The sequence below is a fragment of the Crocodylus porosus genome, unplaced genomic scaffold, assembly GCF_001723895.1.
Source record: "Crocodylus porosus isolate Cpor-Errol unplaced genomic scaffold, CroPor_comp1, whole genome shotgun sequence".
In the NCBI taxonomy this organism is placed as follows: domain Eukaryota; kingdom Metazoa; phylum Chordata; order Crocodylia; family Crocodylidae; genus Crocodylus; species Crocodylus porosus.
This window is the reverse complement of record NW_017728949.1, coordinates 45,353,372-45,367,966: the sequence shown is the minus strand read 5'-3', so window position 1 is coordinate 45,367,966 and position 14,595 is coordinate 45,353,372. Positions and strand designations below refer to the sequence as shown.

The 14,595-nt window shown below is 47.0% G+C and overlaps 1 protein-coding gene across 2 annotated transcripts in view; it reads left to right on the top strand.

Annotated features, from left to right (window-relative positions):
* Positions 1-255: 255 nt before the first annotated feature.
* Positions 256-14,595, top strand: part of CERS6 (ceramide synthase 6) — a 219,689-nt gene continuing 205,349 nt past the window's right edge. Inside the window, exon 1 of one of the 2 annotated variants that reach the window (XM_019554084.1) lies at positions 256-497. In XM_019554084.1, coding sequence (XP_019409629.1) covers positions 328-497 — 170 coding nt within the window. In that variant the 5' untranslated portion in view covers positions 256-327. The remainder of the gene's footprint in view (positions 498-14,595) is intronic. The other variant, XM_019554085.1, reaches the window with a different exon arrangement.

The window sequence follows — 14,595 nt, the reverse complement described above, 5'->3', positions numbered from 1 at the left end:
GGGAACGCAAAGCCCACGCGGCGCCCGCACGACACGGGGAGCGCGGGGGGCGGGGCGCGGAGCTGGCTGACGTCGGCAGGAGCCAATCAGAGGGCGAGGCGGCCCCTGTCCAGCGCGGCCGGGGGGAGGGGGCTCCGGGGCAGGGCGGTGGCAACGGCAACAGAGCGGGGCGGGGTCGTGGTGGCATCAGCGGCTGCTCTGGGGCGCGCATCCTTCGGCACACGCACACGCACACGCACACGCACACGCGGCGGGTCGGGGAGGAGGCGAGGCGAGGGGAGGCGAAGCGAGGCGGCGGCGGCGGCGGCGGGCGCAGACAAAGCAAAGATGGCAGGGATCCTCGCCTGGTTCTGGAACGAGCGGTTCTGGCTGCCGCACAACGTCACCTGGGCCGACCTGAAGAACACGGAGGAAGCCGCCTTCCCGCAGGCGGAGGAGCTCTACCTCGCCTTCCCGCTGGCCTTCTGCATCTTCATGATCCGCCTCGTCTTCGAGAGGTACCGTGGGCAGGCGGGGGCGGGATGCGGGCCCTGGGCCAGGGGCTCTGCGTGCGTCTAGGAGCCGCGCCCCCGCTGCCCTGCCCGTCCGGCCCGGGCCCCGCTTCTTCCCCGTCTCTGGGACCGGGGCTTGTCCGCGCCGGGCTCGGGAGGCGGCTGCTGGGACCCCCGGCCGTGCTGGCTTGTGCCGCCCGGAGCTGCGGTCCTGGAGGGGGTGTCTGCATGTACCTGCTGCCTTGAGTCCGGGAGAAGTCGGGCGGGAAGGGACCTGCAGAGTCCAGCCCCTGCCTGAGGCAGGATCATCCCAACCCAAACCATCCCATACAAACCATAATGCACCCTTTGCATCAGACTAGCCTTCACCCCTGACATGATGTGGACCTACTGCCCCAACCTGCCACAGATAGAGCGGGGCAATCCTTGTGGCTAATGCCCCCTGCCATCAAATGTTGCCAGTGTTGCTCAAGAGATGCCAGGTGGAGGGCCACGCTCCTGCCACCGAGGAAGCATGTGTGGAAGGTGGCTGAAGGGAAGGGGCTGTGTTGTATCACTCCATTGCTAAATATGTTTAGTACTGCAGTTGTAGCCGTGGACAGGATCCCCAGTTGCCAAAGCTGCAAGGCGCCCAAGAGGAACTGGCAGGCAGTAGATGAAACTGTTCTTTGTTTAATTCTTGTGCCTTCAAATACAACTGCAGGGCTTCCAAAACGCTTCCATACCTATGCTTTTAAACATGCCTATCAAAGGGTCCTTCCTCAGCAGTTGGTATTTAGTCCCTCCGCTTCTCTACTTACCACAGCCATCCCTGGGGTGATAAGCAGAAGATCAGGTGAAGCTTGCTCATCTGGGCTGGTTTCTGAGCTGTTTAGTATGCCAGGTTGCAAAACAGTACTGTTCCCTTGGAGGAGAAGAACAAAAGGATGATTCCATGTGCAGACACCTACATGTTCTTGGCTGCATCTCTTTTTTTTCTGTGATGATTACAGGATATCTAAGATAGATGGATGAAAACTAGTAATTATTACGTTCTAGACAGAGACTATTGGTATGCTTTGCTAAATGGTGTTTGATCACCTTGGAAATCTGAGAGGTAGATATCTATTTTGTCTCATTAGCATTGCATTACCTTATCTGAGAGAAGGTATTAGTATTTGATGTCTGGATTTGGGGATTGTGAAATATCAGCTGTCTACCCCAATAAGAGGACATGTTCTTGTTTGATTACTGTCTGTGGAAGCAGTCTTCAGTCCTGCTTTGCAAACCTGGTGAAAAGTTAACAGTCTGGAAATTAAAGGTTTCCCATGCTTAATTTGTTAGAAGTTAACAACAGTATAAATAAAGGGTAAAATACCTTTTAGATGGTATCAAGGAATTGGCCTTAATTCTTGTCTCTCCTTAAGCTTCTACAATAGGAGACGGATTTTGAGGCAGGAGTATGTTTTTTTTACATATGGTGCCATATGACCTGCAATATGTAGTCACAGCAGGGTTAACTCAGGATGAAAGAGAAGTTAGCCAAGCAGACAACTAAACCTGAGCTTTGAATTTTCTTTCCTAGTTCTAATGCAACCTTTAATATATCTTTAATTTTGCAGTTAGTTTTCTTCCTCAAAAATTTTAAAAGCTGTTTAAAATAATCTTGAAATATCTACTGTTTTATAAACACATGGTTACTCAGTTCAGGAAATCAGCAAGTTTTTATAATCCTTCACTGCAAGCATGGTCAACAATTCACATTGCAAAATGTATTCCATTAGCCTGATGAAACTTAACAGTCTCCTGCAGAGTTTTATGAGCTATCGTTGTAATATACATTTGTTTCCCAATACAGTTGGTATTAAGTCAATTGCAAAACTCCTACCAATCTGTATGAGGGTAGAATTAGGTCAGTAGTGTGGCATTAATCCATGTGGTATGGAGCAGCTATGATATTAACCTAGAGATGCTCATTGAAACAAGCTTTACAAAAGTAACTGAGCCTGCTTTTCTCCTTAGTGATTTAAGTGGAAGTTGTGTCGTTGACTTGCATATGAGAAGGATTTTATTTGTTTGCTTATTGGGTGTCTATTCAGTCCTTCCCCAGCGAGGATCAAACCATATTATTATTGATACGTAGCTGTTTGTGTCAAACTGTCTGGCTTCATCTGTTTTGTAAAAGCCAACTGCTTAATTTAAATCCATAAAATAAAGGGTTTATACAATTTAATTTCAGTTAGCGCAGCTGTTGCGATCTGGAAGAGACAAGAGAGAACATCTGCTGAATTAATGATCATTTTTCTTGTATGTTTAAAACTTAAAATACTCATGTTTTTCTTTTTAAAATGTATTAAAATTAGCTTGTGAATGGCTGGCACTCTGTATGCCAAACAGTCTCTTGGAGCAAATTTTTAGAGAGTTTCTTATGGACCCTAACGGCCAAAAAAATAAATCATGTAGTGTGCAAAAAGTTATTGCTATACTTTTATGTATATGGCTGTTCTGTTATGTTCATAACCCCACAGTATAAGCTTTTAAGACATGTCAGGTAAAATATTCTTAATCTCTCTTAAAGCAAAACATTTATTAAGATTTACAAGTTAAGGTACAGGACAGTGTGGTTTTACCTACCTCAGTGGAAAGTGAGATTAATTTGAGTAGGTTTTATAGTAGCGAGACAAGACAGTGGCACTTTAGGCTTTAAATCAGGGCTGTTAATTAATCATGATTAACGCATTAATAACTCAGGTTAATTTTTTTTTAATACGTTAATTGTGTACATGGAATTGGAGCCTGGGCTCAAGCTCCATTTCGTCACTGTCACTGCTGCCTCTGGGCTACCCCACAGGGCAGTGATGGCAGTACAGAGGACCACAGGGCAGCCCTGGCATGGACTCCGGGCAGCTGCAGCCAGGTGGGGGGGGTCACACACAGACATAGACATACAGCTGCAGCCTGCAGGTGGTCAGGAATGCAGCAGCATTTGGAGCAGTGCCTAGCAGGCAAGTCTGTGAAAGGGAAGGGAGGGGCAGACTGAGGCTCCCATGGTGAGGGAGGGAGTGGGGCAGAGTTGGGGACTGGGGTAAATGCTGCCCTGGGGCCAGAGCAGGCTGTGGGATGGAACCACAGCTCATCCAGAGGTGCAGGGTGGTTCCTGCTGCTGTGCGCGCTGCCAGAGGAGGCATGGGGGGCATGTGCCCTCCCCAACATGTGTGGGGCAGAGGCGAGCTGCCCACTGTGGTGCTCTGCCCTACTGTCTTTGCTCTGGGAGATGCATGCTAGCTGTACTGCATCCCCTGCCCGCCTGGCTGTGGGAAGCACAGCGCAGTGTTGTGCGACTCCTGGGGCAAAGGCTTCAGGGCACAGAGCCTCTGCCCTGCGCAGAGTTCTCAGGGGACATGTGGCCCCCATGCCTCCCCAGGGGAAGTGCTGCCCTCCTGACCCCACCGTGCCCCTGGACAAGCCTTGGCTCTGTCCCATGACCCACCCTGGCCCCGGGGCTTCATGCACCCCAGCCCTGCCCCTGCCCCATTCCCCCCCTCACTGTGAGGGGCCTCAATATGCATCTCCCATGTCCCATCCCAGACTTGCCTGCTAGGCAACGTCTGTGTCCCTCACTCCCAAGCCATAGCCTGCACAGCCCTGCTGCTGCCCCTCACTCCTGACCCATAGTACCCCACACCTTTACAAATTCCTTCCCCACACCCACCCCGAACCATAAAAAGTACCAGCATAATTTTGCATAATTTTTGAGTTTTTCTGTACATAATTTTTGAGTTTTTGGCTGTGCAATTAAAATCACAATTAATTGCGACAATTTTTTTTAGTCATGCAACTAATCACAATCACATTTTTTAATAGTTTGGCAGCCCTGCTTTAAATAGATGTCATGTTTGTCCTGGGAGAAAGCCTTTTGTCCCAGGATCCTACAGACCTGCAAGTCCACTGTCATGTTTCCAGTGCCTCTGAAGTGTGTGGCATAAAGTATGCTAGTGCTTTTTTCTAGGACGTGGTTGTTTGTAGGGTTATTGTGCGTTGTAACCTGGACATGTTGCCCAAGCTGTGTGTTCTTGCTTGTCACTTACTGGCAGAGGAGCAGCATTTGCAGTTTAGAAGCATTGCAGCTTAATCCAAGTGAAACTCTGGGATAAGCAGTCCTGCTTCTACAGCCTTATACAAAAATATAAATAAGGGCCTTTAGGCCTTGTGTGGAAAATGACAATTTTTCCACCTCAAAATCCAACTCAGTCAGGGAGACAGATGGCAGGAAAGGTGGCACCTTAGAGCAGCTGGTTTAGAGAAGCATAATATTCTGTAGCATCTGAATAGCAACTGGTGAAGCAGGTTGTCGCCTACAAAAGGCCATGCTTCTGAACCAGTTAATCTGTGGGGTAGTGATTCTCAGCCAGGGTGGCATGGTGCCCTTGAGATCCTTTCAAAGTGCTACAGTGTGCCACACAATGTTAGCACAGTTAATGTGCAAAAATGATTCACAAGATAAATCCAGAGATTTTAAACGATTCATAATGTTAAACCATTCTGACTTGTGGGCTTTCTGAGCTCTTTGCAACAAAAGCATTGCTCTACTGTTTTTTCTGTAGTCAAAAAACAAGTTAAAACTAAAAGCTGGCATTTTCTAATGAGTGCCTTGAGTCTAAAAAGGTAGAGAACCACTGCTCTAAGGTGCCATCTTTCCTGCCATCTGTTTCCCTGACTGAGTTGGATAACTACCTCTCTGCAGTAGTGAGAGAGAGTTAAAGTTATGCTGGGACTTCCATTCCATACCTTTTTATTTGCTAATGATGGTCTCTGTGCTTGTTTGAGGTGGAAAAATTGTCATTTTCCACAAAAGGCCTAAAGGCCCTTATTTATATTTTTGTAACTTAAGAGTAGCTAGGCCAGTCTTGCTATTGATGGTTGTGAAAGGATGAATTTCTTACTTTTGAACTTCTAGGTCTACAGAAATGTAATTTAGTGAAGCTAATGATGGTTATGTCAGATTTGAACAGCTTTACAGTGCTTAACAAATAAATGATCTAAACCAAGAAAAGCAAACGGGTACTTTTGAGGATATTTAAGTGAGGCAAGGGTTTGTTTGTTTGTTTTTATTGGGCCAACTGTATAGTTGGGTGAGATTTAGAGTTAGACAATCATTCAGACCCAAAGTACCTTTTCCCAAATCTAGGAAAGTAGCATGCAGAGCTTGAGCTAAATAAAAGATACAACAATCGCTTCTGTTTAACTCCATGTAATGGAAGCACCATCACTCCAACCCATGGAAGTTAAAGAAATTTTCAGTTGGGTTCCTCAGGGTAAGATGCAGCTTACTGTTCTAATCCATTTTTACATGTGCTGACTTACCTCTTCGCTTGGATATGATGTTGAAGGTTGACATAAGTAAATTCTAACCGTCTTTTTAGATGGCCAGTCTGTGGCACAAGTGCTATAAGTGACTTGGACAGCCCCTGTGCAAAGTGCATTGTAGATCGGGGGGGGGACAGACAGCACAGCAGCAGAAAGGGTATGGAGCAGCAAATGGCAGCAGATTGGGCAGGGAGCAGAAAGCAGAGCAGCAGATAAGATGGGGAAAGGGATTAGAGTAGCATTTGGGGTGCATCCAGATGAGCGGGAATGTGTGCTTTACAGCACCTCCAAAGGCTTTTGAAACACCATGACACATGTGAAAAGGGTCTCCGTGTGTATTTGCAGCAGGGAGCCACCATTAGATACCAGGAAATCCTAGAGTCTAAAAAAAAAACTGGCAGAAAAAAGTGGGGTGGTGAACATGATTGTGGTGTGCATTGCCTGAAACTGGAGCCTGGCTGGCTAGAGCCATGCTCTTGCTGTTGGCCAAGCTCTGTGCACCCGGATCACTGCTGCTGGAGCCCCAAAAGACCCTGAGAATCCCAGGTGAGTCTCTTGGGGCTATCCCATGTGCTGGCCCCAGCCTCCCCTACCCCACTGGGGGTAATTTGCTGTTTGACAGTTTGTGTGAAGGGGTATTCCCTGGGGACAAGTAGCAGTGGCATGCTTTGTCCTGCTGCTGTTTGTCCCCAGGGAAACGCACGTGTGCACTCATGGGGATTTGCCCAGGGAGGACAAAGAACTTAATTTTGTGCCATGCCTGCTAAAAATGTTGGCTCCCACTGCTTTAAGACCTCCATAACTAGGATTTTTTTGCATCTCTCTGGGTGCATCTACATGTGCAATTAATGTGATGCAATTAATCTCTGGAGCAGTTCGGGCTGGAGTAAACTGTTCCTGAGTGCAGCATCTATACGTGTGCCTGAGACAGCAGCAGTTTGAGACATGGTGGAGCAGGGGCTCAGCTAGCTGGGCTCACCAGGTGCAATGTATGCCTTCAGTTGGCATCTTCATGTGCGTTTCAGTACAGTAAATCACTTTGCCATAAGATACCACTGCCCCGACAGTACTGTTGTACAACGGAGTTAATTAGTTTACTGTGCCCTAGTACTAGTGCACATGTAGCTAGTGATGCTTTACTGTAGAGTTAATTAGTCTACTCTGCAGTAAAGTGCATGTGTAGACCTTCTGGGCATGTCCAGACAAGCATGGATGTTTGTTTCACTGGGAACAAGTAGCTTAGGCACACCTTGCACTGCTGCTGCTTGTCCCTGGGGGATGTCTGTGCCATGTGCACTCTGGCAAGTGGCAGGCTACCCTGGGTGGGGTAGGGGAGGCTGGGACCAGCAACTGCTGGCCCCAACAGCCTTACCCTGGATTTTCCACAGTCAAGAAAACCCTCTGTGCTACTAAGTAGCAGCACAGAGAATGTCGGCTTGAGTGGCGTGTGGCACTGCAGATGGGCCTGCGGTGCCACGTACTGCATGTTCATGCTCATTTGGACACAGTTTCTTAGGCTATCTTAGTTATGTATGAGGTACTAAAATGTCTCAACGGCATTTCTTCTTTTATCTTTTTAAGAACAAATACAAATCTTACCATTCTAACATATGTGTACAAAGACTGTCATGCATTAGAGAATAATCTAAATTTAATTTTGTAACAAAAGCTGCTGGGCCATATTCTCTGTTGCCATCAGACTGTTTTGCTTGCACCATAAACTAGGTGGAAACAAGAACTATAGCATTCCTTCTGTAAAAGAGGCATCCTTGAATTGTATGGTCAGTGCAGTGGTTCTCAAATTTGTTAGACTTGACACCCCACAGAAAATGCTACTACCTACGTTCACTTTTTTTCACGACTATAGAAATTGAACAGAGTAGTTCTTCTCTTGTGGAAAACTCAGACTGCAACAGGTCAGTTCTTTTGACTCTATGGATTCCTATTTGAAATCTCGGGGTTTATCTTGTGAATCATGTATAGACACTTTCACACGTAGCAGCGCTAATATTGTGAGGCATCCTACCACATCCTGTAATAGGTTCTCCTAGTCTGAACCAGGGTGTTCTGGCTGGTTACCTGTCGTTACCCTGGGGTAATAACTGGTATAATGACTTACGTGATGCTCCCTTTTCTTGTCCAATCACTAATCATTAGACAGATGTGCTGTTCCCATAGTCCTGTGCACAGAGCCTTTTTGGAGCAGGAGCAGAAGTGGATGTTGGCAGATCCACAGGAGTTGAAGGTATTGAAAATAGCCCTTTGTTTTGATGCATGGGGCAGTTCGTACCTTTCTAGAGTCTTGTTTCAGAGTGCCTCTGGTAGACGGCTGTTTTGTAGGGCTGTGCAAAGCTTCAGTTGCCGATTTTTGATTTGGAGGAGATTTGGCCCAGTTTGGTGGCCGAATCCGAATTGAATCAGAAGACCAATAAAAAGGTTTGAATCGATTTGAAGCCTTGGAACAGCTTTGGAGGGGATTTGGCGAGTCATGCAGTCCCTGCTCGCTGCTGCAGGGAGCTGGACCCAGGCTATATTTGCATTCTAATCACTGCTTTCTAGTTAGAAGCTCTGTGTCCTGCAGTCTCTTCACAGCAGTTCATGAAGTCAGCTCATTGCTTACAAAGGCTTATGCTGTGGATCTCCAGTTTAGTTAGTCTATGAGGTACAGATCTATCCTGTTTTCCGCCTGACTTACACTAACATAGCTAACTATGTCTCTCTTAAGTTTCAGGGATGTACTCAGTAGCCATGTTGGTCTGAGACAAAAAGAATGCAAAAATCTAAAACTCCTGTTCAAAAAGGGCATTAATTTAAAGAGTTCTGGGCCATAAAGTGTGTGCTCACAGAGCTGAGATTCTAGTGGGCAGTGCCATTCTAGATGGTACTTAACTATGTGAAAACCTAATATCCTTTTTCGGATAGAGGAATCCAGCTGCTCCAGTGGGAGGAAAAAATTGACATTTCTGACAATGAGGACATCTAGAAAGCAGGTATATTTGCACTTTATAGACTTTCACAGTTAAGTGCTATGGATGCAGGGTACCTATTACTAAGCTATTTTATGTTGGTTTGGGAAACTGAAGCTTTTAGCTAGTTGGAGGGAATGCTTGAAGCTGGATAGGTATTGGCAAGTCAAATTAGACCAAGAGAACAACAGTCCCCATTATCAATCAGAAGAGGGCTTTTCCTTTTTATGGTAATGTCCAAATGACAACCTGTCATCAAACAGATCTTATACTTTGGCAAAATTCTGGATATCATATGATGTCAAACTCGGTTTACTAATTGCTATATATAGTTCTGAATTTAAATTTTAAGTAGAAATTCATTCCTATTCTATTTCTTCTTTCTCAAAATAGGCAACATAGTCAAAGCATATCTCATTACTTTCTATTGCTGATTCCATTAAAGTTTCCAAAGTTTCTAACTTTTTTTTTTTTTTTTAAAGAAGAAGGCGGGGGAAAGGACCAGTGAAAGAAACATAACTTGCTGCACAGGGTGAGGAGGTTGTATTTGAATATCTCCTGATTGTTTGAAAAAATATGCAGTACACTCTCAACTTTCTGTATGTTAGGCCCCAGGCAGATTTTAAAATAATGGCCAGGTGGGCATGACAGGAGGTGCAATGTTTGGGGTGCAGCATAACATATCTCTTATCCCAATTGTGCCACTGCTGAGCTGTCTCCAGTTCAATCCTTCAGATCAGGCAGTGGGTGGCTCTGCTATGGACCCAGGACCAGCCCTAACAATTAAACCTAGATGGAACTTCTAAAAGTCATATATACAAGGCACTGGGATCCCAGGATCAGGGAACCTCTACCCACTATCCTGAAGTCCCTCTGTCCCGGACCCTTTAAAAACTGTAGGTTCAGCCTAGCTCCTCACAACCTGGCCTTTTAAAGTGCTTTGCCCTGCAGCATCCCTGGAGGGTCCAGGGCAAGGCAGGAAAGGCTGCCAGGCTCAGGAGTTGCCTCTTAGCTCCACCTCCCACACCAGAGAACCTTGCAAGCTGCTCTCTTAGCGGCTGTTTATATTTGCAGCGTTGGCACTTGGCATTTGTCCTGGTTCTGATGCTGACTTCTGTCCCTATGTGGATGTTGACAATCAACTAATTTGCCAGCATCCGCATGGGGTGCTGTGCGTTCAGTTTGTGGTGCCACACAAACAAGCCCCAAAGATGTTCCACATACTGTACTGTAACTTGGAGGCCATAAGCAGAATATGAGCCAACAGTGTGCTCTTGTTGTAAAAAGCCTACAGCATACTGGGTTGTACGAGTAGGAGTGCCTGTTACAAATCAGGGAGAATGATTGTTTTGTTCTGTTCAGTACTCTGTCCAGTTTTGAGCCCCACACTTCAGGAAGCATGTGGACAGGTTAGGAGTCTATTGCAGAGTGACAAAAATAATTAGGAGCCAGGGAAGCAAGACTTGAGGAAAGGCTGAAAGAACTAGTGTTATTTAGTCTAGAGAACAGAAGGCTGAGGTGGGGTGGGATTTGATAATAGTCTTCAAATACCTGAAGGGTAATTAGAGAAGATGAAAATGAGCTTTTCTCTTTGGCCATAGAGAACAGGGTTAGGAGCAATAGCCTCAAGCTTCTGCTGGGGGAATTTGGGTTAGGGGTTAGGAGGAATTCTCTGGGCACATCTACACGAGATGCATTAATGTGCATTATGGGCATGTGTCTACATGTGTGCGCCCTTAATGTGCATTAACTTAGGCTAGTCACACCTAAATTTGATACCTGCAAATGCAGGCATCACATTTAGCCATGGTTGGTTAATGCGTATTAACACACATGTAGACATGACCCGGCACTAACATAATATGAGGTCTGCCCTGCCACTGGGAAGGCAGCCTGAACACAGCCCCAGGGAACATCTGGAGGTTGGTTTGCTGGGCACCTACTCTGGGCTAGAAAAAACAAAATATTATATATGTTTTTCTCTTTTTAAGTGGATTTTTTATTGTTGGTTTTTGGGGAGAGAGGTGGAGGGGCTCTGTGGGGGGACGCAGGAGTGGGTTCTGTTTGTTGAGAGGGAGGAGGGAGGGATGGGGGTGGGTGTTGTGAGGGTAATAAAATTGTTTTTTGTTTGTTTTGTTTCTCCCATGTGCATGTCCTGAGAGTGGTGCTGGGAATGGGCAGGGATGTGTGGGCAGGTGGGCTGGAGTGGGAGTGCAGGAGGAAGGGGTTGGGCAGGACCTCCTGGAGCCAGTGCCCTGGCCCCTGCTGGTGGGTGTATGGCTGTCCTGGGGCCTAGTGGGAAGTTAAGGGGGATTGCTTCTGGGGGCAGCGGGGCCAGCAGGAGTGCAGGGTGCTGCTCATTGCTGGCAGGGGTCAGGGTGGAGCAGTGGGGCACTGGATGCCATGGGCAGGGGCTGGCAGTGTGGGCAAGGAGGTAGCTGCTGCATGCTGCCCCTCTGGGCACATGGCTCCTGGGCAGGGAAGGGGCTGGCCAGGGATAAGAGTTTCCCAGATGGCTGCCAGGTACTGGCAGCCATTTGTCCAGAGGCTGGAACTCCCCCCAGTGGCCACAGGGGCATGTGGCAGGGCTGCAGGGACTTGGGACTCACTTTAGTGCCAAGTCCCTGCATGTATAAACACCTGCCTAAAACTACTTAATGCACATTAGCTTAATGTGCACTATATTTAGTTCACTTAAATGCACATGTAGATGTACTCTCTGGGTAGGAGGATCATTAAGCATTGGAATAGGCTATCTCTAGTGGAATAGGGAATCTTGATTCCCTGGAAACTTGTAAGAGCAAGCTGGGTGGACACATGGATGTTATGGTTTAGCTGGGGATGATCCTACCTTGAGTAGGGCTAGTTGAACTTATGAGGACCATTCTAGGCTTACTTTCCTACGATTGTATTTTGTGGAATATTATTAGGGTTGATTTATACCTTATGGCACCATACATTGGCTGACGGTTTAACATGGATAGGTTTATGGTATCATTAATACATTAGTTGCACCATAATTGGGATGTGTGCTGGGGCTTAAGTAAAACCAGATCCAAAGTAGCTACAGAATGAGTGGTGTCTACATACATTTGGATTCTGAATGCAGTTTCAGTCGCATGATTTTCTCCACAACTGAGTGGGCACATCTAAATGACATACTAACTAACTGCACAGTAGCATGTCACAGCACAAACAATGCTAATACACTACTGTGCAGTATTATTAGGCTACTGTGCAGTAGTGTCACTTAAAAGGTGTGCATGGCAACGCTGGTTACTACACATTAATTTAGCACTTGATTATACAAGTACTAAATTTACTAGAGGTGCATTGATATATATCGGTCCATATCAGATTGGCACCGGTTTAAAAGGAAAATTGACATTATTGGCAATCAGCTTTTTTTTGGCTAGTGTAGCCAATAATGTAATAAAAAAATGTGTATGCACCACATGCACATACCCAGGAATGCAGCTGGGAAGTGTGGAGAGCAGTGTCCAGCTGGTAAGTCTGTGATGGGGGAAGGAGTGTGGGGGGTAGAAATTGAGGTCCCCATGGGGAGGGAGGGAGTGGAACTGGGGCAGGGGCAGACACTGCCTAACTGGGGAAGGGTATGGGACAGCTATAGGTGGTTCGTCTGGGCTTCTTGCAGCTATATGCACTCCCACTGGGGGGCATGTGCCCCCCAGATTTGTGCATGGGGTGAAGGGAGGCTGTTTGCTGTGGGCTCAGGGATGGGGGCTGTTCCGGCTTCTTCACGGTGGGGGGCTGGCCTAGGGCTGTGCTCAAGGCAAGCAGGGATAGGCTGGGTGGTGGTGCTGGGGGGGGGGCTATGGGATGGGCTCAGTGGTGTACTGTGGATCTCCGGTTCCCAGGGGGCAGTGCCTGCATTTGCACACCCCCCCACTGGGGATAATCTGAGCAGGGTATGGAGCGCCCCCTCCTGCCCCATGTCACTTCTGTGGGAAAACTGACATTGCGGCATGCCAAAGGAAGGGTGCAGCCAAAATTTCCGGCCATAATAGGTAAAGAGAGACAACTGACAGGTGGGAGGGTGGGCCACGCACCAAATGCAGGAGGTGCACCAGGCAAGCGCCTGGGGGTCATGGCCCACTCCTTCCCCTCCCCACCTGCTTGCTTCACCACTGGTGGCCTAGCCCCCTGCTGGGAAGAGGCCAGTGCAGGCCCTGGCCCTGAACCCACAGCAGGCAGCTTGCCCTTGCCCTTGCCCTGTGCACAAATCTGGGGGGCAGATAGTCCCCCATGACTCTCTGGGAGGGGGGGTATATAGCAGCAGGGAGCTGCTCCCCTTCTGTACCTCCAGGACGAACTGCCCACGGTGCCATCCATGCCCTGTCGGCCCCGTGCCCCTTCCTCCCCACCCCCAGACTTACCGGAATGGATGCTGCTGTCCGAGCTGCCGGGCTGCATATCAGCTATCAGATTGGTATCAGTCAATGACTGGCTAATAATTGGCCATTGGTATTGGGCAAAAAGATCTTTATTGATGCACCCCTAAAATTTCCTTGGTTATACAATACAACCTGCTTGCCTTGAATAAATAATACATTTATTATGCAGTAACTGTGCCCTCTGAGACTAAAATGAAGATGGGAGAAATTTGACTCACTGGAGCACAGGTTTTTTCTGTATTCTCTCTCATCTTCCTGAAGCCTTTTTTTTGTGATTTGACACACATTTGTCATGTGGTACATGAATATGGTCAAGGTTTAATCTTGATTTTTGTTTTTGAACAATTCATGCATATAACTAGTATGGAAAGTTAGAACAAATGTTACACCTTAAAATCCACCACAGAACTTCAAGTTCACCAGACTGTACAAAACTTAGTATTCCTAAATTTGAAAAGAGTGGAAGTTATGTAAGTTTAGTAAATTCTTCACTAAAAATTTACAAAGGCTTCATAGAAAACTAACACACTATCATTTTGGCTTCTGGAACTGTACCTCATGTTTAGTGTAGGGCCTGGCCCATGGAAAAACTGCCTCTTCAAATTAGCCATCACTACAGTTGGGAAAATTGAAATAACCCTTAAACTAAATTACAGCTGTAGCAGTAGTTTATCCACAAGGATCTTTCCAGTAGTTTTGGATTGGCCAAGTAGAAGGGACTGGTTATGTACTTTTCTATCTCCAGCATTTACCACGTATCTGGTGGACTGGCAGTAGAAGGGATGGATCTCCCTACATCAAGAGAATCTGCATCTGTCCTCTTAGGGTGCTTGTACATGTGGTGAAAGTTGGCTGGTTTTGTGGCTTAATTGCATCATGCTGTACATATATAAGGTTTTTTACAATTTAAATAAGTTTGCTACGTTGCAAACTAAACCACATCTGCATGTAGTTTAATTTGCAATGTAGCTGTTTGTAAAGTTGCAGCCTTTGACACCTTGTCTCCCATTGCAAGAGAGGCAGTCTGAAGGCAGAAGCAGTGAGCGGCCCAATTTTTTTCCTATAGAGCCTGCCCATGTCTCCGCAGCTCAGGGGCCACTTGGACCCATGGTAGGACCCCAGTCGTAGATTTCATAGACGTCATAGATTTCATAGACATTTGGGCTGGAAGGGACCCCGGAGGATCATCAAGTCCAGCCCTCTGCCCCAGGGGCAGGAAGTCAGTGGGGATCATAGGATCCCAGCAAAATAAGCATCCAAATGTGTTTTGAAGGCATTCAAAGTGGGTGCTTGATCTGCCTCTGGCGGCAGTCTATTCCAAACCTTGGGGGCTTGGACAGTAAAGAAGTTCTTCCTTATGTCCAGCCTGAATTGGTC